Source organism: Trachurus japonicus, chromosome 13, assembly GCF_045865225.1.
Source record: "Trachurus japonicus isolate A0001 chromosome 13, Traja_1.0".
Lineage (NCBI taxonomy): Eukaryota > Metazoa > Chordata > Actinopteri > Carangiformes > Carangidae > Trachurus > Trachurus japonicus.
In genome coordinates, this window is record NC_140919.1 from 40,252,400 (window position 1) to 40,276,450 (window position 24,051).

The following is a 24,051-nucleotide window of genomic DNA, read 5'->3' on the forward strand; positions in this document are numbered from 1 at the left end:
GGCGGCGGATTACGGTAGCTTCATCCTCTCGTCACATTTTCGATCCGTCTGAAAACAAGACTCCTCTTTGTGTTGGAGAAGGTTCTTGTGTGTGTACACTTCGCTGAGGTCATTCCCCCCCCAACCAGCGGCCGCGAATGAATCACCGCCGCTGGGTGACGCTCAATTATTTGCCACCACACCATCCCAAATTTCACCTCGACAACCTGCTGCTGGTGCACTTGTCCACTGTGAAAGCCAGTGGTCTTTTCTGAATGGAAACTGGCTAGTAAACCATGTTCCTGTCACTTTTTTTTTTTTTTTTTTTTTAGAAATCTAAATGGAGGAAACTATGATGCATTGCCTTACTGCATCACTTACCTTCCAATTTCCTTGGCCCCCAGTTCTCCCTCCTGTGTAGTATTAGGTTTCTGTCCCTTCCATCTTGTATTCAGAGCACTGACCTTTTGTAGGGTTCCTTTGTCCAAGGTCCAAAGGCAGCTGGCGTTTCAAGTGGTCTCCCAGGCTTCCCACTTTGCCTTGAGGGTCACCTAGAAAAAATTAGCCACTACATTAGCGGGCAGAAATCCCCCCGGCTTGTCAGCAATCAACTAAATACTGGGAGCAGCACCAAAGAAAAGCAATGATTGGCTATCAAGGTCGCCGTGCAGACTTTCCATGTGTGTGGTTCATGACAACAAACAACATTGGTGTAGACTTCCAATAATGTGTGAGCTAAGACAGGGCTATTTGTGTGAGCTGACGTGCTGTAATGATGGCAGTCCAACAAAAGCATGCTCCTTAGAGCTGACAGGATGGTGTAAATACGGCTAAACAGAGAGCTTTTTGTACAAAAACACCCAACTCCTCCATCTCCCAAAAATACAATCAGCGCTTGGAATGCCAGGTCCGACAAAAAGTCCAGATTTTTCTTAGCGTGTCCTCTCACAGTGACCCTGAAAAACACACAACCTCCAGGGTAGTATTTTTTTCACATGAGCGCATTTTATTTTCCCCGTGTCTAGTGATGTCAGAACCACAGAAAATAAAGCCTCTCTTCCTTTCTTCCATGTCTGAACCTCATGTCTGCCCAAGGCCTGGACTCATGGTCACACACACACACACACACACACATACACACACACATACTGTAGACACTTCTGCGTGTCTGCATCTTGTCTCCTCATCTCAAATCAGAGGCCCGGAGGCTCAACGTGGCAGGTTGCTGCATGGTGGACTGTGAGCCGGGGCCGGGGCTGCCAGGGCCAGGTTGGGTCATGCACATGTGAGCACAGGTGGGCCAGATGACAGATGAATCAGCTAAACGTCTCCACGGGTCTGGCTGTCTTCACTCTCTCTCCTCTTGGCGCTCATGTCTTCCTTTGACATCCCTAATCTCTCCGTTTGCGCAGGCTGCGTCGTATATTTCCAACAATCGCACCGACAATCGCGTTACACGTCACGAGAGCAGACAGCACCGCCGCTTTAACGCAACTCCTGGAGCCAGCGCACGGTTATTTCAAGGGGCTTTTTGAGCATCTGCAGCGTCCCATATATCTTGTAACTCATTTGTTTTGTGTCAGTTTTCTGTCAATTCCTGAGCGTTTTTTTACGGTATGTGGAGCTTCGCTGATAAAAATGAGACAAATGATACAAATTCCTTGTGTCAGAGCGCGAGGCACTGGGAGAAGAGAAAGCCCTAGATCAGTCTGATTTATATAAGAATTGATTGCTGTTATTATTGCTTCAAGGTGTGTCTGGGGATGGTTGAGCAATCGAGGAGAATCGAGCCGAACGCGTCGAAGGTGATGGATTAAGCACAAGGACGCTTAGCTTAGCGTCTGGGCTCGTGTTGCATGCTCGGCCTGTTTGCCAAGCCCTTGGCAGAGCCGGTGCCCACATTTGTTTTGACTGGGTCATGAAACACCACACTTCCATCTTTCTCTCCGTCTCACTTTCCTCTTCCTTGTCGCTATTAGTACCTGCACTTCGGACACTGTTTGATGGACTGCTGTCATCTCTCTCTATCTCGGTTCGGCTCGTTTCCCATGTGAAGTTGTTCTCACCCCAGATGTTTTTGGCTTCCAAGTGTTGATGAAAACAAGTTCCTTGGTGGACAAGTGTGTTGGCTCTATTTACATTTCTCCCCTTTTTCTTTTTTTCTTCTTCCAGAAACAATCATTAGCCCTGTGTGTTTGTGTCTGATTGGGGAACTTGTTCAACTCGCAGCTTTTTGTAATACAAAAGAATCATGTGACCAGCAGTTCAGAAACATATGGCGTCCCATGTGTTAGTTCTTCAGGGTAGGCATTTATCATTTAAGCAGTTATCTGGAAGTAATTGTGTTCAACTTAACCAATCTAGATTTGAATAATATGTCACCGTCAATTGCTTTTTCTTTTTTTTTTTGGCACGTTTCATTGAAAAGACTTGTACTTTCCATGTCTGACAAATCAAAGGTCAGTGAAGTTATGTTTTCTGATTATGTTTTCTTTTTAGATTTTTAATTTTTACATCAGGCTTGACATCCACTTGATTCTTCACTCCTCTAGGAAACTTAGCAGTTGGTTTTATCTGTTTATTTGAGCCGGGGCCACGACACACAACCAAAGCAACCAAGAACATTTTTCAGTTTTGTCTTCCAATGGCAATTATGAATGCACACGTTTCAAGATTTCTGGCAGAAATAACAGAACATATTAATGACATAATGTACTTCAATATTCCCTAAATGTTCTTGAGCACAGTGGGCTCCTGATTTTAAGGGTCTTCCGGTCTTTCTCAATACATGCAGGTGGTCAGCGTTGTGTTCCATGTCCTTTCCCCACTTTTTCCATTTCCCTATCTTGTTCTCACATTTTGGACTTGTAGTATGCAGAGACCCAAGCAGGGATATGACTTTATTCATACACCAAGTCAGGCCAAAGGTTTTTGCCGCCCATGGATTAGTTTGGGGCTTTTTGTCTCACACAGAACAGACTGCTACCTCCAGTGTTTAGAATACAGCATAAGCAGAAGACAACTATGTTATGTCTATCATGTTTCTTATTCAGTGGGGGTCAGCTCTCTCCCCTGTGCCTAAGGTGCAGTACTTGGCTCTAGAAACATAAATGTGAGTGTTTTCAATCACATTTAATTACGCACACATGACTTTGTCATATTTCATATGCTCGATTTTTTTATTTTATTTTTTTTCATCTGGAGTTTGTAGTACTTGCAGGCCCTGGGAAAATGTTTTGATGATAGATTGAGTGATGGGTTGTTTTTATTGAAGGGTAATTACTGCTGAATAATTTACTTATAACTCATTATAGCTGGAGCTATAATAAAGTTACACGAATGTTGTCTTTTTTCCTTGACTTTCCGTGACACATCTGTACTTTATTTCTTTCTCATTTAATTTTCTTTCCCATCAAGGTTATGGCAATCTAGGAGCTGGTGGACTTGGGGCTGGTGGACTAGGGGCTGGTGGACTTGGTGAGTATTTTCACACTGGAAATAAAATGAGAACTGGTTGTATGTCCAAGCAAAGGTGTAGAATGTGATTGGCAGCAGCTTAGAAAATGATATTCTCAGTTTAATAAGACTTCTCACAAAGGCTTCACAACAAAGATATAAAATATCTTGTAAAAGTTTGCTCACCTTTGTCTATTCATATCATTTAGGTGGTTATGGAGGATATGGCGGAGGCGCTGGGGGCTTCTTCCCAGGAGTTGGACAAAAAGCTGCCAAAAGAGGTACACCTTCCTTTTTACTTAGATGTCTAATGCAGTGAAATGCATTTTTAAAGCAATTTCACATTTTGCCATATTGGTTTTTCTTCATCCAGACCCCAGACGTGTTGATGTTTGTCCAGTTTTCTCAAAAGAAAGGGAGAGATGAGGGTGTGTGTCAGGCCCCTGGTGTGTTTTGTAGCTCTACTGGAGCGGACCTCTGAGGGCTTTACTGCCTGGAGTATATTTACACAAGAAACTGAACTCTGATCAAATCATTTCTAATATGTCAGGAACAGTGATTCAGAAGAAATGGATTGCACAACAACAGAACACAAACCAGATATTTAATACTGATGTATCTCTTATTACTTTATTAAGAATGTAAGAGGCGTGCGTGCATCAGTTACTTGCTGTGGGTTTGAATCCTGACATCTTTTGTTTATGGATTCCTCCTTTGGACGCAAACAAAAGTGAAGAGATCACAGTCAGTGGAGTGCTTTTTCCCCTGATTTCTAAACAAAGTGCAGCGCCGAGGGCTCACTGATGGGGATGGAAACTGGGGGTCATCAAACACGATGATGGAATATTGGTTGTTGGCGTAAACCGCTGATTATGTTCCACTTACTTGTTTTGAGTTGTTTGTTTTGATTGCGGGGGAGTGATCAGTTTCAACCTCTCCATAGAAAACTCAGCCTGAGATTCAAGGTTCCTAACTTTGGCTCTTTGGCTTGTGCTGAAAGATCCATGGTGTAACATTTAGATGGATCGTCACCTCCGTCTTCACACAGGCTGCAGTGCTCGTCTTCCTGCCTTCCTGGCATTGTCCCACACTAAAATCACTTCCTGCTGTGTCATTAAAAACAAAAACCAAAAGAAGATTTCTTCTAATGCTCTTTGATTGTTAAACCCTAAATCTCTGGTATTAACAAATACTGCCGAAATGCTGGTTGTTCCACAGGTGCAGGAGGCCATCTGCTACCACAAGGAGGTAATCTCATTCCTGGCCCGATGACAGACTACTGTACAATCTTGAACTGTATCGAATACTGACACGAAGCCTTTCAGAACTTTTTGAAAGATCGGCATGCTTGCATGTTGTGAGAAAGCCAAAATGAATGTTTCACATTAATAGTAACTCAGCATGAAAAACACAGTTTGGCAGGCACATGTACAATTTTATCATGTACCTGCAAACCCCGGACAGTTTGAACTTCAGCAGAGCCCGAGCACGACCTTAAAGCTCTGCGCTCTCCGTGAGCACATGATTTGCTTTAAATTAGACAAGCTGATTAAGCGTGAACTCTGGAGGGTCCACTCATGGCCAGGACTGCACTATGGCAACGAGCCTACTCTTTAAGTATTGGTTGGCAATGACGAAACCTTCGAGTCCCCAGAATCAGTCTGCGCTCTTTTCATGACACTCAAAATAACAACCCGTTCCTCTGAAAGAGCACAGATAAAACAAAACATCCCTTTGCCAAACTTTTACTCACCGAATCTCCCAGGCCACATACTTACAGGCAGTGCGCAACGTCTGTCCGGCAAAAGTATGGGGAATTTATGATTAAAAAATGAAAGAGAGAAGAAAAAAAAACGGTTTAAACAAATAAATGGATGTGTTTTATTCTGCTGCCAAAGTCTCTTACAAGTGAGGCTGACAGCTCATTTCCTCCACGATGGGGATAGCCAAAGAAATGAGGCATTTGATGAGGCAAGGCAAATGCCATGCATGCAGGCTGCCGCTCCTGATTAGATTAAACATCGGCCATGTTGCTTTTGATCATGTGGTGATGACAGACTAGTAGGACCAGATTAGCTACTCTCAGTACCCCTGGTCAGTTGAAGGGTCTGGCTCCCTGCTGAGGAGCCCCAGACACAAACCTGCTCTTTACTTCTGCTCTGTATCACAGGGCCCTCTAGTGGTCAGTGGATAAACAGCTACAGAAAAGTTGTGTTGCATTGGTGTTCAACTAACTGTGAGTTTAACAGCAGAACTGAAATGGTATATTCATATTTTATATTGATGTCCAGGCATTGTGTGTGTGTGTGTGTGTGTATGTGAATAGGAGCAGGAGGACCAGTGCTCGGGGCAGGTGGAGGTCCTGGAGCTGGAGGAACCGGAGCGGCTGTGCCCGCTGGAGGCAAGTTATCACACACACACACACGACACAAAACATCATTCAACACATTATTCTGTTTGTTTTGCACTGTTATTTTTGAAGACAGAGGTCAAACCGGTTTTAGTTACAGCCTTGTGATTACTTTTGTCATAAAGTGATTTGTGTGTCCCAAGTACAACAATTTGAGCCCAAACTGGCTCTTCATCAGGTAAAGTGGAAATGATATACCTGATCCAGAGCCAAATCCAGGCTCCAAACATAGTACTTTTCCTAATGTAATAAAGTAACAGTTTTAGAGAGAGCTGTTAACAGTGTCCCTGGGAGGCTGGAATTACACTTTCAGTTGTTTGGACTCGGCACCTGGACGTGAAAGAACATGGGCAATGTTTTTCACACTGTATATTTGTCATACTCCCTCAACGGGCCAAGTAACATTTTATCTTTTTTCTTTTTTTTTTCTCTTCAGTACCTGTTATTCCTCAAACAGGCCTTCCAGGAGGGGCGGGTGCTGGTGCTGGAAAGAAAGCTGCCAAAGTGCCAGGTTTTGTAGATTCAACAATAAACTCATAAAGCTGAAGGCAGACAGGACGTTGTTCACAAGGCAGCAGAGACACATCAAGTTCATTTTCATTTGCACATGGCAGGTGTTCAGCGCCACTGCAAAAAATAAATAAATAAAAGATTTGTAATTTAATAATGTTTGACCAAACCGGGGTCTTCTTTTTTGAGGACCAACAATAAAAAACAATGTGAGATTAGCTAAATTAGCTTTATGTGTATTCGTATACTCGTGTTTTCATATTGCAGCTATGTTGTTGATGTGATTAGATGTTTAGATTGTATTGCATTTAAAGAAAGGCAGAAACAAGGGGAAAAAACAACCTTTAAATAAAAATATGTGCAAACTTTAAACTTAAATGCATCTTCCAGCACGTCGCAATGTCTCTTCAGTAGATGAATATAACAGAAAGAGCAAACCTAAGATTTCTTAAAATACACCTAGCTCTTAAGAAATTGGCCCGTTCTGTAGAAATGTAACTACTTTCCTGCTGAAATAAAAATTCACAACAGAACTACTTTATTTCTAGAGTTGAAGCCAAACACAATAAAACATCTGCAGGTGCAATCAATAGTTGCATGAAAAAGCCAATAAATAACCAGTCTTGTAAGCTGCCAGCAGCATCGTCCCCACTTTACTGTATCCTGTCTGGCTTCACTGCTGCGACCGTATTGTGATGGTGTTCTGTTAGAATGACTGACAAGCGTGTCATTGTCCTGGTCATCATTGTGTTATTGCTGCTTCTTTATGCCAGATTCCTTCAAATGTATCTGAATGTGGATGCAGAAGCGCAGTAATGTCCTCTCTCATGTGGCTGTGGCAGGTGTGGGTGTGCCCGGACTTTACCAAGGTGGACTGGTGCCAGGAAAAGGTGTGTCTCTCTCATTGATTAACCTCATGCAGTATTACATATAGTCAGTGTTGAAAACAAGTGCTGTTCAATGTGCTGGTTTTCTGCTCTCTTATGGCTCCGTCAGGGTTCGGTGGACGTGGAGTTCTGCCTGGAGTAGCCACGGGCACTGGCCTGAATCCAAAGTCAAGTAAGTTTTCAGGCCTTATTCATCAGTGTTGAACTACTCAGCGTCATTGAATGCTACATGGGAAAAATAGCAGTTCTATGATGATACAGTACACTCTATAAACAATTTCCCAACAAAAAATATGCTAGATATCGTCAGTGAAACGCTTAAAAACAAAAGATAAATGAAAAAATTATGTAAAAAAGTAGATCATGATGTGTCTGATTGGATGCTGTGATGTTTCTCATGCAGTCGGTGGTGGAGGACAAGGAGGTCCAGGAGCAGGTGACTTCATTTTTGATTATTGCTTTAATACAAACAAATACTGTAGCTCTGTGTTTTACTGCATTACAGCTGATCAAGGTTTAAATGAGTATCCTCTGACACAGGAGGACGTGGTGGGTATGGTGGACCGATGCAGCCAGGAGTTTTCCATGGATACCCCCTCAAATCACCCAAAGTGCAAGGTGAGATCTGAATCCAGACTAACTTTACCGTTATGTGGAAGTCGCATTATCACGTGACCGTCCTTATGACCTGATAACCAATGGACACCTGCTACTGTAGCAGGTGCTACAGATGAAAGTACTGTAGCACCTGTAGTTCAAACAAATAAAATGCACCAAACTTCAACAGCTGTTCACAAACAAACTGAAAATGAATGCTCTTGTTGCAATGCTACTTTAAAAAAAAAGTTCAAGAAACATGGACTAGGTCAAGTCAAGTGAATGGATTAAAGTATGAGGATTATCTTAAATAATGAATGTTTGACATGTTATAAACTTAGTTGTTGCACTTCCTCCTCATTGTTATCATGTTTTTTTCTTCAGGTGCCTATGGAGCAAAACCTGGAGGTGGCAAACTTCCCTATGGTACTTATATTTGTTTGCACTTTGCAAAGATTCGGTCAAACTGTGGGATGACTTGAAATGCAGAGGTCTCATTACAATATTTCAGGTTATGGTGGCTTTGGTGGTGGTGGAACTGGACTGCCAGGAGGTAAAGCTGGCCCTGGTTCGATACCTGGATATCCTGTTGGAACTGGTATGTGTTAGTGCTGCAAATGTCCCTGATACTGTATGAATAAGAGTTGTAGAAAAGGTTAAACATTGGACAAATGCCTGATGTATTTCCTTTTCCACAGGGATGGGGCTCGGGGGCCTCTCACCTGCTCAGGCTAAAGCTGCAAAATATGGTAGTGTACTAAGACGATGCTTTCCTATTGTTGCTTTGTTTTCCTAATGACCTTTTGTGTTGTGTAACTATACTGAGTGTATTTGTATCTACCTCGTAACTGTGCTCTCTAGGCCAAGGTTTGGGTGGTGCTGGCGGTGTCGGTGGAGTTGGCGGAGTCGGTGGTGTTGGTGGAGTCGGTGGAGTCGGTGGTGTTGGTGGAGTCGGTGGAGTCGGTGGAGTCGGTGGCCTGTATCCAGGGCAGGTGCCAGGAGGTATAATATCCAGCAAAATTAAGATGTAAAAAGCACAAAAGTTCTTTAGTCTGTGGTAAAAAAAAAAGTAAATTCTGCTTTCTTCTTACTTGGGTTGTAAAAATGGTATGTGATATGATTCTCTAACTTTATATACTTTACCTTAGGATATGGAGCTGCGTCTAAGGCTGCTAAATATGGTGAGAACTTTCAGATTTTTTCCATATAACGGAAACATCCTTTTACACATTATCTATTTAAAGCAATACTAAAGAACTTTCAGTTTTGGTTGAGTTTGGCGGCGCCTGTGGACCAAAGCGGTAGTGTTTTGCCTGAAGGAAGACTCCATTTCCCATGAACACTAGCGTGAAGCCCTGTAAATATCCTGCATTAAAATTAACAGAAGACATCAAAACTAAGTTTCTGTTTCCAGTGGATCATTTCAAAGTGAAAACACAAACATAATCCATTGCTAAAGTGCCGTTTTGCCTGTTCCCTCCTTGTTGTGACTCGCAAAAGTGAAAGTGAAAGTAAAGTGAGAGCCGGGTTCCTACCATGCTCCTCAAAGTTGCTTAGTGCCAGAGAAAGAGATACAGACCCCCTCAGACCACGACAGAGGTGTCATTGAACTTGTTGTAAGTCGATGTATCATCACAAAAGTTTTGAAAATATTTTATGAAGGTTGAAAAGTTACTTAGTGCTGGTTTAAGCAATATATCACGACAGGCAGTGGTATACACAGCTAAGGGGCGTTCTTCTAGCCAGGCTAGCGCCGCCTACTGGTTCCGGCAAATTTTATTTGCCTCAACCATGTAGTCAGGAAACTAGCAATGCGTTTCGGTTTGCTCCGTCCGTCAGAGCGGACGGACCAATCAGCGAACAGACGGGTAAGTGAAGGCGATGACGTTGAACTCAAGCGCTCAAGATTAACCTATGAGCTTAACCGGTGTATAGCACACGTGACCACCAAGCAGCAGCGATTAGTTGAAGCAAATGTAAGCAACCGCCTCCCGGAAGCAAACGAATCCCTATGGCTCGTGTTCAGACGCTTTATGAAATGTAATGAAATAAGCGGCTGATGCATCAGGCTAGCGTTCTTCGGCCCGACGCGAAGATGTCTATATATTTATATACGTAAACATTGTACGTTACCTTACATTGTGTGTGTTGACTGTATTCTCTCACAGGTCTACCAGGGGGAGTACCAGGAGGAGTACCTGGAGGAGTTCCTGGAGGAGTACCTGGAGGAGTACCAGGGGGAGTACCAGGGGGAGTACCTGGTGGGGTACCAGGTGGTGCACCCCTTGGAGTACCAGGGGCTGGTGGATACTCACCAGCAGCCAAAGCTGCTAAATATGGTACGGTGCATGAATGGATCATACACAAATACAAAAATGTACAAAGTATGTACTGTAGACTAAATATTGTCTATAATCATGGTTTCTCTCTCCCCCTCTCTCCTCTCTCAGGGTTAGGAGGTCAACTCGGCACAGGAGGTCAACTAGGGGCAGGAGGAGTTGGACCAGGAGGTCAAGTAGGACCAGGAGGATACTCCCCTGCTGCCAAAGCTGCCAAATATGGTATGGAATATAAATGGAAATAATATCATATGCACTTTTTTAAAAAGTCTACTCATTATTTTTATGTGATGAGCTCAAACATGTGTACATACACATGTTTCAGAAGTGTGAAATACCTATTTTAAGTGTTAATTATGGTTTCTTGCTCCCCCGCCCCCAGGGTTAGGAGGTCAACTAGGGACAGGAGGTCAACTAGGGGCAGGGGGAGTTGGACCAGGAGGTCAAGTAGGACCAGGAGGATACTCTCCTGCTGCTAAAGCTGCTAAATATGGTATGGAATATAAATACATTGAATTATCATATTCACTTTTTCCAGCTCAACATTATGTGGTGTTGTGAGGTTAACATCTTATGAGTGTTAGGTATAATTATGCCTCCCTATGGATAATTATGGTTTGTCTCCGATCCCCCTCCCAGGTTTAGGAGGACAAGTCGGGGCAGGGGGACAACTTGGAGCTGGAGGACAAGTCCTACCAGGAGGACAAGTAGGACCTGGAGGTTACTCCCCTGCTGCCAAAGCTGCCAAATATGGTACTGTATGGTCATTTTGTAGGGGATTTAAATCATGTTGAATTGTTTTGTGTTTATTTATAGATTATTCAAATGTTTGTTTTGGACAATGGGAATAGTCCAACTGACCTTAGCTTGTGTGACATGTCCCTACCACCACATGTGTGCTCAAGAAACTTACATTTTATATATATTTTTTATTTTATGGCACAACCTCAATTTGTTCTTACTAATTTATTTGAATACCATTACTGTAGTTCTCAGTCTACATTCTTGGAGACATTAATAAACAAGATCACTTTATACTTTATTTTGGACAATGTCTGGTTTGATAACTGAATAATTATAGCATTTGCCCTGGAACCATGACCTCCACTGTTTGATTATAGCCTATCTTTCTGTCTACTGCTGACTGTAAAAGGCAAAAACTGCCAAGAATTAACTTATTGTCCAAACTTGTGGTCTCACAGGAGCAAGGGTACCAGGAGGCACAGGAGGGCTGGGAGGCACAGCAGGACTCGGAGGTCTTGGAGGACTGGGAGGTGGAGGATACCCTGCTGCTGCTGCCGCCGCCGCCAAGGCAGCTAAATATGGTAATAATGTAGTACTTGTACTTGTGTTGAGTGGATCTGGATTCTCAGCAGCAGAGCCCAGTGATACGCGCCGAAGTTTGGGAGGCAAATGGTCACAGTGCATGCATGAACTTTCAAACACACGCGCTTGTTTTCCACAGGAGCAGGAGGAGCAGGAGGACTCGGAGGTCTGGGGGGACTGGGAGGAACAGGACTCGGAGGTGGAGGATACCCTGCAGCTGCTGCCGCCGCCGCCAAAGCAGCTAAATATGGTACTAATGAGTTACTGTTATCAAATCTCAAAACTTGTCATGTGGATCTGGATTCTTAACAGCAGAGTCCAGTGATATGTGGTGCAGGGAATACCAAAACATGAATGAGGAATGATTTAATGATTTAAGAGAGGTTAAAATCACAATTAATAGTTAGTTGACTTGATAGCACTTATATATATTAAATTCCAGGTGTGAAGCCAGTAGAATGGAAACTATGTACATGGTGGAGGTTACTACATCGGCAAGGCCCATTTATAGTAAACTATGTCAATATGCACAGGGGAAAACAGAACTATAATACTATGAATTTAATTACCAGCAGAATATACCATATTGGATGTTATCACCAGCTTTAAATTTAAATAAATGTGCCATTACAGGACAAGGAGGACTGGGAGCAGGAGGACTGGGAGCAGGAGGGCTTGGTGCAGGAGGACTGGGAGCAGGAGGATTTGGAGCAGGAGGACTGGGAGCAGGAGGATACCCTGCTGCCGCTGCTGCTGCTGCTGCTAAAGCTGCTAAATATGGTAGCTACAGTTAAAACTCTGGAGATGACGATAGAAATGAATATCACATTAGTTGCACACAGTGTTTCAAGTGAATTTATATGACTATGATGACTTTTCACATTAAAGGTCAAGGTGGTGCAGGAGTATTTCCAGGCGGTGGTGCTGGAGCAGGACTGGGAGCAGGAGGATACCCTGCTGCTGCTGCCGCTGCTGCTAAAGCTGCTAAATACGGTAGCTACAGTTAAAGCGTAACTTAAAAAAAAAAAACTTAACTTAAACTTAAACTTAAACTTAACCTAACTTAAACTTAAAAGACCTTTATTGTCCTTACGGAAATTTGGGCTGCACAGCAGCTCCACAATCCCCACATTCCCACTCAACACATTTCATACAAGACAAATCATTAAAAAATACATTAAAAAAAACAAAATACACAAACTCTGGATATGACGATAGAAATGAATATCACATTAGTTGCACACAGTGTTTCAAGTGAATGTAGTATATGACTGATGGATTTTCACATTAAAGGTCAAGGTGGTGCAGGAGTATTTCCAGGCGGTGGTGCTGGAGCAGGAGGACTGGGAGCAGGAGGATACCCTGCTGCTGCTGCCGCTGCTGCTAAAGCTGCTAAATACGGTAGCTACAGCTAAAACTTAACTAAAAAAAAAAAAAAACTTAACTTAAACTTAAACTTAAAAGACTTTTATTGTCCTTACGGAAATTTGGGCTGCACAGCAGCTCCACAATCCCCACATTCCCACTCAACACATGTCATACAAGACAAATCATTAAAAAATACATTAAAAAAACCATCATACACAAACTCTGGATATGACGATAGAAATGAATATCACATTAGTTGCACACAGTGTTTTGAGTGAATGTATACAGTATGACGATGATGACTTTTCACATTAAAGGTCAAGGTGGTGCAGGAGTATTTCCAGGTGGTGGTGCTGGAGCAGGACTGGGAGCAGGAGGATACCCTGCTGCTGCTGCCGCTGCTGCTAAAGCTGCTAAATACGGTAGCTACAGTTAAAACTCTGGAGATGACGATAGAAATGAATATCACATTAGTTGCACACAGTGTTTCAAGTGAATTTATATGACTATGATGACTTTTCACATTAAAGGTCAAGGTGGTGCAGGAGTATTTCCAGGCGGTGGTGCTGGAGCAGGACTAGGAGCAGGAGGATACCCTGCTGCCGCTGCCGCTGCTGCTGCTGCTGCTAAAGCTGCTAAATATGGTAGCTACAGTTAAAACTCTGGATATGACGATAGAAATGAATATCACATTAGTTGCACACAGTGTTTCAAATGAATGTATATGACTATGATGACTTTTCACATTAAAGGTCAAGGTGGTGCAGGAGTAATTCCAGGTGGTGGTGCTGGAGCAGGAGGAGTTCCCGGAGGAGTCCCATATCTACCAGGATATGGATGTAAGTGTGCCCCACAGACTTTTCCACCAACATGAGTAGTGAAGGATTTTTTTTATTTTTTATTTTACCTAACCTTTTCTGGACGTGTTGTGTTGCAGCTTTAGCGGCTGGTGCCAAACCCCCTAAATACGGTAAGATTGTGATTAACTATATCATATAGTGTAGTGATCAATAGCCCATTTATGTAACCCTATGCTGTGCTGATTTGTGCACAGATTTTTATGTGAAACGTACTTCTAACTTAAAAAAGAAAAAAAGAAGTTCAAATCATTAGTTTTAAGATCTTTTTTTCATCTGTATTCTCCCCAACAGGAGTCCCTGGGGCCGGTCAAGGAGGAGTTCCAGCAGGAGTCGGTCAGGTTTTACCTGGTAGGGGTGGCTACGGTGGTAAGATCTTAAATTGCTGAATGTGTGCAGACAAAAAGAGTTTGTTTGATTCAAGTGTCTCCACTCTTTCAATTATGATTATGATGATTATGTTCAATATGATGTGATCTGATGAATTTAAAGATTTTTTGTTGTTCCCTGACAGGTTATGGAGCTGGTGCTGGAGTCAAACCTCCTAAGTATGGTAAGATGATTTAGATTTTTCTACTTTTTTTTTACTAATTTGAACAGTCACATTCATAGTTGTTATACTTTCTGGACCATGCACTCTAAGATGTTAATGTTGTGGAGACTAGAAATTAAAATATTTAGCAGCAGTGGTTAGGGTATATGGGTACATTTCATTCAGGTTGTTTCAGTAGGGGAAGGGTCCAGTGCAGGATTAGGACGCAGGAGTGTCTGGTGCAGTAACAGTAGAAGGAGGTGGTGATACTTTGCTGCACATGCAGATAGATAAGGAAACGGGATGCAAACATACTATACTGCCACGGGGCAATCGCACCGAGCACTGGCCCCTACTGCTATGAAATAGCTGCAGGGTCTGGCAGGGGCAGAAGCAGAAGCAGAACGGACCCCTGTCCTAAACTTGCAAGTGTCTACAAAATATTTACTGAAGGAACACCAAAATCACACCAAATTGTTCAGGAAGTCCTTACAGCGATGATGGTCTGTGTTTTTTTCTGATAGGAGCTACCATTTTGTCACAGTAAGCCTAAATGTGAGACCAGTGCAGAGGCAGAAAATCACTTTTTTTCTCTACGTTTCTGTCTGCCTCTGCCTGGGGGGCCCCTATCGTCATTGGCAACCGCTTCAAGTAACCTCTGAGCCTCAGGCCAGAGCTCGTTAAGGTTTAAAAACAATCCACCTGCTGCTCGTTAACATATTTATAAACATCACCCCTCACACACACACACATGCAAAAGCAGACTAATAGAGCATGCACACACACAGCCTCCAACCAGTTCTTGAAGCTGTTCTCAGATCAGATTGTGCCAAATTGACACGAACACGTTTCATACAGTTCTCAGGTCAGACTCTATCTATCTATCTATCTATCTATCTATCTATCTATCTATCTATCTATCTATCTATCTATCTATCTATCTATCTATCTATCTATCTATCTATCTATCTATCTATCTATCTATCTATCTATCTACCTATCTATCTATCTATCTATCTACCTCTGAGCCTCAGGCCAGAACCACAGTTCATCTACTTACAGTCTCTGCGCGCACACTTCCTTACCACACACTCACACACAGGTGACTGACTGTGATTACAGCTCCTCCATATCAGTGCTCAGTCTGTCTGATCAGCTCTGTCTTGACCTTAAGGTTGTGGGTTTGATTCCCATGTTGACAGAGATGGTATGCCCGGCAGTAGCTCCCTTGGCCCTATCAAAATTTCCTAGAGGAAATTTTCTAGGTCTTATTATTGTCGTTTTTTTGGGGGGGTTTTTTTACGTAACTGATGCTGCAATCCTCTAGCCTAGAAATCTAGCTGCACCCTAGCGGCAGCATATATATTTGCTCCGTAGGTGGGTCTAGAAACGAGCCATAGGAACTTTTTGAGTCTCGAACACCGTTTGTGTTCACACCAATCACAGCGCTCTATCTGTTTAGAGAGTCGTTGGGCGGGTTTAACGCCATGACGACATACTTGCGACAGTGAAAAACATGACAAGAAGATGGCTTTGGCAAAGGAATCGTTTGAATCGGCGTTGGCATCAACTTTGAAAGAATTAAACTTGTCATTTTCTTTAAAAGTTGAGCAAGAAACTGCACTGAAGTCATTCATTTGGAAGAAGGATGTATTTGGTGTTTTGGCGACGGGATATGGGAAAAGTTTAATCTACCAGCTTGCTCCGTCATCCTGCTCTTTGCTCTGATTGGTCGTAGCGCTACCCTATTGCGTGCAGAGGCAGTTTGAAAGACAGCCTTCATCCCGCCCCCTGGATTGAGCCGAGGTCTAATCCTCTCCATTTCCGTGAATTAGGTGCAGGGTTAGGAGCTGGAGCAGGAGTAGGACCTGGTGCCGGGCTGGGAGCGGGTGCAGGAGTCGGAGCTGGAGGACTTGCAGGGGCAGGAGTCGGAGGCGGTGCTGGTGCTAAGGCAGCCAAATACGGTGAGTGAAATTCACAGTCAAATATACAACACGTGCAGATACATTTTCTTGTGAGTTTTCCTCAACAGCCTGGATTTGTGATCTCATTGTTTTGGTCGTTTCCCAAAACCCCTGCCCGTGGCTGAGGAAATACAGACTGACTGGTAAATCCAAAGCTTAGTGGTCCTGCCAGGCTCCCTCCCTCTGCAGCTGCCTGTCGACCTCATGCTTCATCTTATCTTCATTAGAGAGAGAACAAGACCACAGGGTTCTTCAACTCCTTTGCCTGTGGTGGTGACTCAACCTAAAGAGAGCAATCAACCATTTCTTGCATCTGTTGACCCTTTTCCAGGCCACTCACACACTTGACATCAAAGACACACATGGCCTTCAACAAGCCAGAACTGCAACATCTGTGAAAAGCAAAAACCTCTCCCTCGCACCGCAAGGTTCTGTCAGTGAGAATCACAAACTGTGCAAGCCCTCTTAAAGGGATAGTTCAACATTTTGGCAAACTGGCCCATTGCCATAATCCCTATAGTTTTAGCAGTAGGTTACCTTTAATTGTCAGTGCAAGCTGTTTTTAGAACGGCGGAGCAGAGCCGCGAGCTGTTCAGAGCTACGGAGGCTAATGGGATTTCTTGGTTTCCCTCATCAAACTCATCAAATACACAATCCAACAACTCCAAAACGCTCTGGTGGACAAGTTGTGACCTGCACATTCACCACGCTATGAGATAATAACGGACAGAGTTGTTTTAGAGGGAAATTCATGCAAAACCGCTGATGCGCGTTCCCGTTGGGGGCAGTCCTTCGGCAAGCAGTCTCTGAATTTGCCTCGAAAACAACTCTGTCTCGTAATGTTCTGTTATTATCTCATAGCGTGGTGAATGTGCAGGTCACAACTTGTCCACCAGAGCGTTGTGGAGTTGTTGGATTGTGTATTTGATGAGTTTGATGAGGGAAACCAAGAAACGCCATTAGCCTCCGTAGCGTAGCTCTGAGTAGCTCACGGCTCTGCCCCTGCCGTTATAAAAATGGCTTGCACCGACAATTAAAGGTAACGAACCTAAAAAAAAAAATACCAGCAGACCGTATCAGGATTCTTATCGCCAAGGTAATCCCCTTAATAACAACCAACCGCAGAGGTCAGACAAAAAGTCAGGTGTAAGTCCACAGTAGAGTCTATAGAGAGAGAAGAGTCAGATACATTAAACAGGAGTTTTATTCATCTGTATTGTAACAGTTAACTGAGACATCAGTGTACTGATCTTGTGTTTGCATCTTGCAGGAGTCACTGGAGTGGGTCTTGCTGTGCCAGGAGCTACTCCAGGTACAGGTGTCGGTGTTGGTGTCGGTCCAGACGGTTCAGCCATCGTGTTACCAGGCGGTACAGGTGTTCCCGTAAAGCCAGGTAAAATATAAGGTTACAGTTTTTATATATTCATAAATCAGCCTTTTTTGTCTTACGTCATCAATTGCTTCTACAGGAAAGGAACTGGTTCCTGATGGAACTCCTCAACCAGGTACGGTTTATTGTGTTTTTGCAGTAGCTATACCGTGTATGGGAGAAGGATTTTACAGGCAAAACCTAAAGTACAGTTCTTAACAAGCAGCCTGAATCTACCAACTCTGATTGTAACCTTTATTAGGGATGGATGTTCTGTGTGTATTATTTATCTTTAACCCAGAAAAGGTCAATCAGACTACTTCAGCAAAAGGACTTCAAGGAACAGACGGACGGCTAACCCGCTGCAGCATTTCCACTTATATTTGGCAATAGCACTCTACCTCGGGGCCACAGCGCTCGTACTGTGCCTTCATTTATCCCCACCTCCTGCCCACAAAGCTCACATGTTGTTTCTAATTTAAGTGCTACCAGCTATTGACCTCCTCCAGCTTACAGCTTCCCAGCTGTGGCAGTATCAAGGTGCCCCTGACAGCTTCAGCCTTCACTGGTATCTCTCCCTTTCTCTCTCTCTCTCTCTCTCTCTCTCTCTCTCTCTCTCTCTCTCTCTCTATCTATCTATCTATCTATCTATCTATCTATCTATCTATCTATCTATCTATCTATCTATCTATCTATCTATCTATCTATCTACCTCTCTCCCTCTGCGGCTGTTCAAAGCTCAGTGGATGAAATTGCAACCTGTTGTCTTTTGGCAGAGTCCGCGCCTATTGCCGCAACTGGCAAGGCCCCAGAGGTCCCGCAGCCCAGTAAGACTTGCTGTTTGCATGAAACCTTTCACGAAGTTACAGTAAATCTGTGGTATATCAAACGGTCCACTCAGTATTTTTGAATGTGATTATTATTGAATTACTTCTGAGACACTTAAAGCAGAAGTAAGCGATATTTTTGCGTTAATATAAGTCTTAAATAGTTATATCTTCCGACAGCAATCACTTCTATAGAGTGTTTGGTCTGAAACACGGGTCTGTCAGTCACTCTGCTCTGCTCTGAGCCCAGGAGAAAACTTTTCTCGTATCCTACAAGTTTTATCCAATGAGGAGAGAGAACGGCATAAAGGGGCAGTCCTCTCTGTGTGTGCAGCCAAGGGATGCGCCTGAATGTGGTGACGTAGGGACGAGGACCAATAGATCCATGACGAGGGCGGGGGCTGCTAACTCCATCGGCTGACAAGACGTTATGGTGCGTTCAGGGCAACTCGTAACTCGTGTTTTTTCGACCTGTGAAGTCGTACCAGTTCGATCTGGTACGAGTTCACGGGTCAGAAGTTACGAGTGGCCGTTATAGTGACTTTCACAGGTAAAACAGGTCGGAAAAACACGAGTGGGTTGCCTGGAACGCTACAAAGTCATAAGTTGTGACTTGAAGCTGTAATTTACGGTTTCAAAAGCCTGCCTGGAACGCAGCATTAGCCAAAACGACCGGATTGCTTACTTCTGCTCTAAGAGTGTTTTTGTGTATTTCTAGTGTTTTGCATTTGCACATCAGTGTTATAAACATCAAAACACTCATGTGAATATTCATCTGTTTGTCTAAATTTACAAGTCAGAATATATTGGAAATTAAATTTGGTACTTAATTTTCCTGATTAAAGGGGAATCATCTATCTTCTCAAATACTGTTTGGAACCCATTTCTTAGTTTTACACTCACTTTACAGCTACTCTCCTGCCTTTGGGACAGTGAAGACAGGCTGTAGTCTTCTTCTTTCAGCATGACACATAATCTAACACATGATTTTGCCATTATTTAATAAATATGCTTCAGACACAGACCTTAAAAGTAAGGCTTTGTGTGATGCTGAGAGAGGAGGTGGTTCAGCCTGTCCTTGTGTCAGTGGTGGCCACAGGTTGTCTCTTTTTCTCAGCGGTACCTGTCTTGTGCTACTTTTTCCTTTTCACTAACAGCTCACTGTGCTTTGTTACGTTTTGTCATACCATAGCTGATATTATTTGGGTAGTTTCAAATCTAATTTACTCATTGAGAAGACACTCAGATGGTGGTGACAAAATAACAGTATATCTTTGATGTTCTCTTAGAGATTAGTTTTGATGATATCAATGCCTGCTTTATAGTGTAGTAGTCGTTCTACAGTTCTACAGTGGGGGATCTTTGTGATACTTCAGGAGTTTAAACATCCTTAAACCACTTACATCAAAGTCACATGATAATGTGATGAACGAGCCACTTTTTTAAAATCATTATACTGTACCAAACGATGCATGAAGCCCCTACTGTAGAACATTGCCTGTCGGTAGATTGTTGTCTTGTTTGCCTGCTGTCTCAACACAGTTTTCTTGTCATTTTAAATGTCTATTTTTAGATGGGAATGTCTTGTTTGTAATTCCTCTCATCTCTCAACATGTGAAATGAATGTATAATGATTGTTGGCACTGAAATCAAATATGTATTTAATTGTTATTATTAATATGAAGGTATCAATACCAGCCATACAGACAAAATCACTGAAAGACAATTTCACTAATGTGGCTTTCTTTATTTGTTCCTTTTTGCATTTCGTCCCCCTGTGGTGGATGTGTGAAAACAGGCGGTGGGTTCATATTACATAAGTGCAAACATTTGCAGCTACTTCTCTTCATCTTGTCGTATATTTAAACCTGCTCTAATGGGGGTTTTTTTCTGCTTTTTTACAGTCGGTGGTGGAATTATTCAGCCTAGTGGTGAGTAGTACATAATGAGACCGTATTTAAATAATACTACACCATGATGATGCAATAATTTGTAAATCTCTGTCTCACAACATATAATATAATATAATATCAACAATGTGTGTCTTTTTTTCACAGCTGGCACAAGTGTTGGTAAATATGTTATAGAAATATCTCACATTGAATAACATCAAAGAAATCTCAACATTTTAGTTTTCCATTATGTGACAAAACGTTAACAGCCTTGTTTTTACGTTACAGGTGGAGCAGGTGTTGGGCCACTTCCTGGTGGTGAGAGCAGTTTGTTCATTTTCATTTGTACGAGTGATGCCACGAGTTCACAATAGTCTGTTGTATTTGTACCAGTTGTGATGTTTTTTTATTGTCTAATCCAATAATTGATGCCTGATTATATCTGTCAGTTAACATCATTTATGCTGGTTGTTAATTGATGTAACATCTACCTGTGTTTTCAGCTGGTCCCACAGGCCAAGGTCAGCCTGGTGAGTGTAAACAACCAGTTTGTAGCTGTGGCCATTAATTAGCCCTAAGCTCACTTTTTTTCGCTTTTCTTTTTTTTTTTGCCTTTTATGTGTAAGAAATCTAAATGAAGATGATAAAAATGAAACATGGGCAGTCCTTTCCTGCATGTCATTCCCCCTCTCTGCCTCCCCCATTTCCTGTCTACTGTGCTATCAATTAAAGGTATTAAAAAGCCCAAAAAATATACTTAAAAACGAGGTAAACCATCCTATTGTGTTGTACACACATTGTGCACTGTACAGTTTCTGAGCTCCGCTTCTTTTCCCACAGTTTGAAATGTCTCACTTTGCTGCATTGTATGTTTTCTGTCTTCTGGCTCATTTGCATTCATTTTTAGCCCATTTGCAGTAGGGAATGTTAGATACTGGCTTTAACTCTCATTTCTCATTTAGTTGCAACTGGCGTCCAACAACCTGGAGGTAGGCCAGTTTACATTCATTGATTTAGGAACTGTACTGTATGTTTTTTTTGTTTTTTTTTATGAAACTGTTACAGTAAAACACATGGAGGTGTGATTCATCCTTATGGCCACATGGTGGAGACAAAGACAAATATAACAGCTGTAGTTACTTGTCTCTCCACCATGATTAACCTGAACACTGCTGTTTCCAGGTGTTGGTGCTGGCGCAGGTGGCAAAGCACCTAAACCATTTCTACCAGGTATGAAAATAAATCATTTATACATACTCCTTAAAGACAACAAACTCCTGCTCATTCTGCTGAATCTTCTTGTGATTAATTTAACAAAATGTCTTTATCTTTACCTGGTTCCTTCTTCTCCTGATTGTGATTGATTTGATCCTGTTCATTCTATTGCCACAAAGTTAACATTAAATCCATACAAATAGGTGCTGATAATGCATAATGGTTATTTAGACATGCAGCCACTACTATATAATGCAGTTACCCAACTGAATACTTGCATGTTTATCCTGTTGTTTGCATAAAGCTCTGTGATTTCAGAATCGAAACATCTGTATGATATTATCATATATCAATACACTTTTTTATAACCCTGGTCTGTATTTATCTTACGGTGCACATTAGCTAGGTCCAGACAATGAGTGTCTCAACTTGAATCGATAAAGGCAGCAGTTAATACATGACGGAAAAGCTGCATCAGACCGTTTCTTTACCCAATTATCCCACCAACAGACTGAACACTCATCAGTTTTGTGCATCAGTGGGTTTGCAGTTTTAGGACATTTTTTGCTGTTCTATGTTATTTTACCTGTAATGGACAGGAGACCAAGTCCAAGGTGTTTTCATTGAATTTCATTGAGTCCAACTCATATGGGGAAATATTGAATGAATCCCCAGAGGGGTATCTGCAGAAGCCCCCATTAAAGAATGGTAATACACTAGTATGTATGTATATGTGCCAATGCTGAAAGCACACTTGCAGTAACATTATGTAGATAACACAACAACAATATAACCACAAATATCTACAAACCTGAAATCTGATCATAACATCTAAAATCTGTATCATATACAGTAGGCTATATATATATATATAAAAAAATATATATATATACACACACACACATCATATATGTGTGTTTATATTCATAAGCAGAATCAGGTGAGACCCAGTGACTCTGGCTGTTTACTCAGTTTTTTCCATGTCATAAATGATTTATGAAACAAACCATAGGATGATATAGCTTGTCTAGCTGGAGCTTATGAAGCCAAAAATAAACACACAGTTTTGTATTCATTTTAATGGATTCATGGATAAATTTGAATCTGCTGTTTAATCCTCTTGTTTAACTTCCCAGGTGCAGGAGGCGGATATCCCTACGGTGGAGGCGGCTATGGACGTGAGCTGCCTTCATGTTTCATTTAACACTTAGAGATTAGATTTAAATTGTTTGTAACTGAGTATTATACTTTTTTTTTCCTTTCTGTGCTGTAGCTCCTTTTGGTGCAGGTACCGGCGCTGGGACTGGACCGGGAACTCTGCCTGGAGCCAAACCTTTGAAACCTCCAGGTGTGTGTGTGTGTGTGTGTGTGTGTGTGTGTGTGTGTGTGTGTGTGTGTGTGTGTGTTTGTCTTTGTGCTCTCTTCTACAGTTACAGTAACCTTTAATACTGTCGTGTTTCTTCGTAGTTGTGGGTGGAACCGGAGGCGGAGGATGGATCCCACTAGCAGCAGGAGGTAAGGATGTAAAATAAATGTAAATGTGTGAACACTAAGAACACTACACCTACTGTATGTGTTGGGTAATAGGGAAATATGGGAAATCAAGAGCATAAATATGTTTTGCATATTCATTTTCCCCTTTGTTTAAAATTGTACTTTTCCAGGTAGATTTTAAAATGACCGATTCTTCCCATGGGCCCGTCCCTGATTCGAAACTGCAGAAGATGAGATAACTTACTAGATAATAATGCCACTTCTTTCTGTCATCATAATTCAGGGGGATACAGTCCATATCTACATGGTTATGGACAGGGTATGTATGAAAAGAGGGGGCACTGGCAGCATTACTGTAATACACAATGTTCCCCCAACTTTAAACAACTACAAGTTCGTTCTGCCCCAGTGCTCAAAGTGACAGTTGGTCAGGAGATGCCATCGCATAGCGCTTCCTGTGCAGGAAATTGGCCATCGTGCTGATAAATTTCCGTGTGGGGCGTAGGATCAGGAATGAGGAGACGGTTGGATACTGTGATGACGGAAACGAACGAGTCTTTCAGTTTATCTGAAGTGTTTCTGAGTTTTCTTTGTCTGGCGTAACAGTCCTGAGCAGTACAACTACACAGCAGCTGTTGATCACCTCATCTAAGCCAGCTGTTTGTCTCTTTCTGGCAGGTGGGCACGGATATCCCCCTTCAGTTGGGCTGGGAGGTGCTGGTGCTGGTCCTGGTGTCGGTGTCGGTCCTGGTGTTGGTGCTGGTGCTGGAGCTAAACCACCAAAACCAGGTACTGTAATATAGCAGGCCGGGTACTGTTACAACAATGGCAACACAGTGTTTAAGAACTATAAAGAACTGACCTTTTCTCTAAGTCTCTTACAAGGTGTTAAATGTCTTAAATTTTTACACAAAAATCCTAAATCTTATACATATATATACAAATATGTTCTCTTGCTTGGCCATTATGTTAATTATAAACTATCTTTTATAAATGTAGGATTGATTTGAGAGTCATAATCCATTCATT

The 24,051-nt window shown here is 42.4% G+C and overlaps 1 protein-coding gene across 2 annotated transcripts in view; it reads left to right on the top strand.

Moving 5' to 3' along the window:
* Window positions 1–24,051, top strand: part of elna (elastin a) — a 54,191-nt gene that overhangs the window by 22,220 nt on the left and 7,920 nt on the right. Inside the window, exons 6-49 of one of the 2 annotated variants that reach the window (XM_085796552.1) lie at window positions 3,397–3,456; window positions 3,645–3,716; window positions 4,654–4,683; window positions 5,762–5,836; window positions 6,282–6,356; window positions 7,198–7,245; window positions 7,352–7,414; window positions 7,646–7,678; window positions 7,783–7,860; window positions 8,224–8,265; window positions 8,351–8,437; window positions 8,538–8,588; window positions 8,701–8,841; window positions 8,988–9,020; window positions 10,008–10,178; window positions 10,290–10,400; window positions 10,561–10,671; window positions 10,818–10,931; window positions 11,381–11,503; window positions 11,644–11,754; window positions 12,138–12,284; window positions 12,393–12,497; window positions 12,798–12,905; window positions 13,190–13,294; window positions 13,403–13,516; window positions 13,625–13,711; window positions 13,810–13,842; window positions 14,024–14,098; window positions 14,244–14,282; window positions 16,097–16,225; window positions 17,496–17,618; window positions 17,695–17,730; window positions 18,371–18,421; window positions 20,326–20,352; window positions 20,479–20,493; window positions 20,602–20,631; window positions 20,817–20,843; window positions 21,276–21,302; window positions 21,496–21,543; window positions 22,665–22,706; window positions 22,802–22,876; window positions 22,996–23,043; window positions 23,306–23,341; window positions 23,701–23,811. In XM_085796552.1, coding sequence (XP_085652678.1) covers window positions 3,397–3,456; window positions 3,645–3,716; window positions 4,654–4,683; window positions 5,762–5,836; window positions 6,282–6,356; window positions 7,198–7,245; window positions 7,352–7,414; window positions 7,646–7,678; window positions 7,783–7,860; window positions 8,224–8,265; window positions 8,351–8,437; window positions 8,538–8,588; window positions 8,701–8,841; window positions 8,988–9,020; window positions 10,008–10,178; window positions 10,290–10,400; window positions 10,561–10,671; window positions 10,818–10,931; window positions 11,381–11,503; window positions 11,644–11,754; window positions 12,138–12,284; window positions 12,393–12,497; window positions 12,798–12,905; window positions 13,190–13,294; window positions 13,403–13,516; window positions 13,625–13,711; window positions 13,810–13,842; window positions 14,024–14,098; window positions 14,244–14,282; window positions 16,097–16,225; window positions 17,496–17,618; window positions 17,695–17,730; window positions 18,371–18,421; window positions 20,326–20,352; window positions 20,479–20,493; window positions 20,602–20,631; window positions 20,817–20,843; window positions 21,276–21,302; window positions 21,496–21,543; window positions 22,665–22,706; window positions 22,802–22,876; window positions 22,996–23,043; window positions 23,306–23,341; window positions 23,701–23,811 — 3,267 coding nt within the window. The remainder of the gene's footprint in view (window positions 1–3,396; window positions 3,457–3,644; window positions 3,717–4,653; window positions 4,684–5,761; window positions 5,837–6,281; window positions 6,357–7,197; window positions 7,246–7,351; window positions 7,415–7,645; window positions 7,679–7,782; window positions 7,861–8,223; window positions 8,266–8,350; window positions 8,438–8,537; window positions 8,589–8,700; window positions 8,842–8,987; window positions 9,021–10,007; window positions 10,179–10,289; window positions 10,401–10,560; window positions 10,672–10,817; window positions 10,932–11,380; window positions 11,504–11,643; window positions 11,755–12,137; window positions 12,285–12,392; window positions 12,498–12,797; window positions 12,906–13,189; window positions 13,295–13,402; window positions 13,517–13,624; window positions 13,712–13,809; window positions 13,843–14,023; window positions 14,099–14,243; window positions 14,283–16,096; window positions 16,226–17,495; window positions 17,619–17,694; window positions 17,731–18,370; window positions 18,422–20,325; window positions 20,353–20,478; window positions 20,494–20,601; window positions 20,632–20,816; window positions 20,844–21,275; window positions 21,303–21,495; window positions 21,544–22,664; window positions 22,707–22,801; window positions 22,877–22,995; window positions 23,044–23,305; window positions 23,342–23,700; window positions 23,812–24,051) is intronic. The other variant, XM_085796553.1, reaches the window with a different exon arrangement.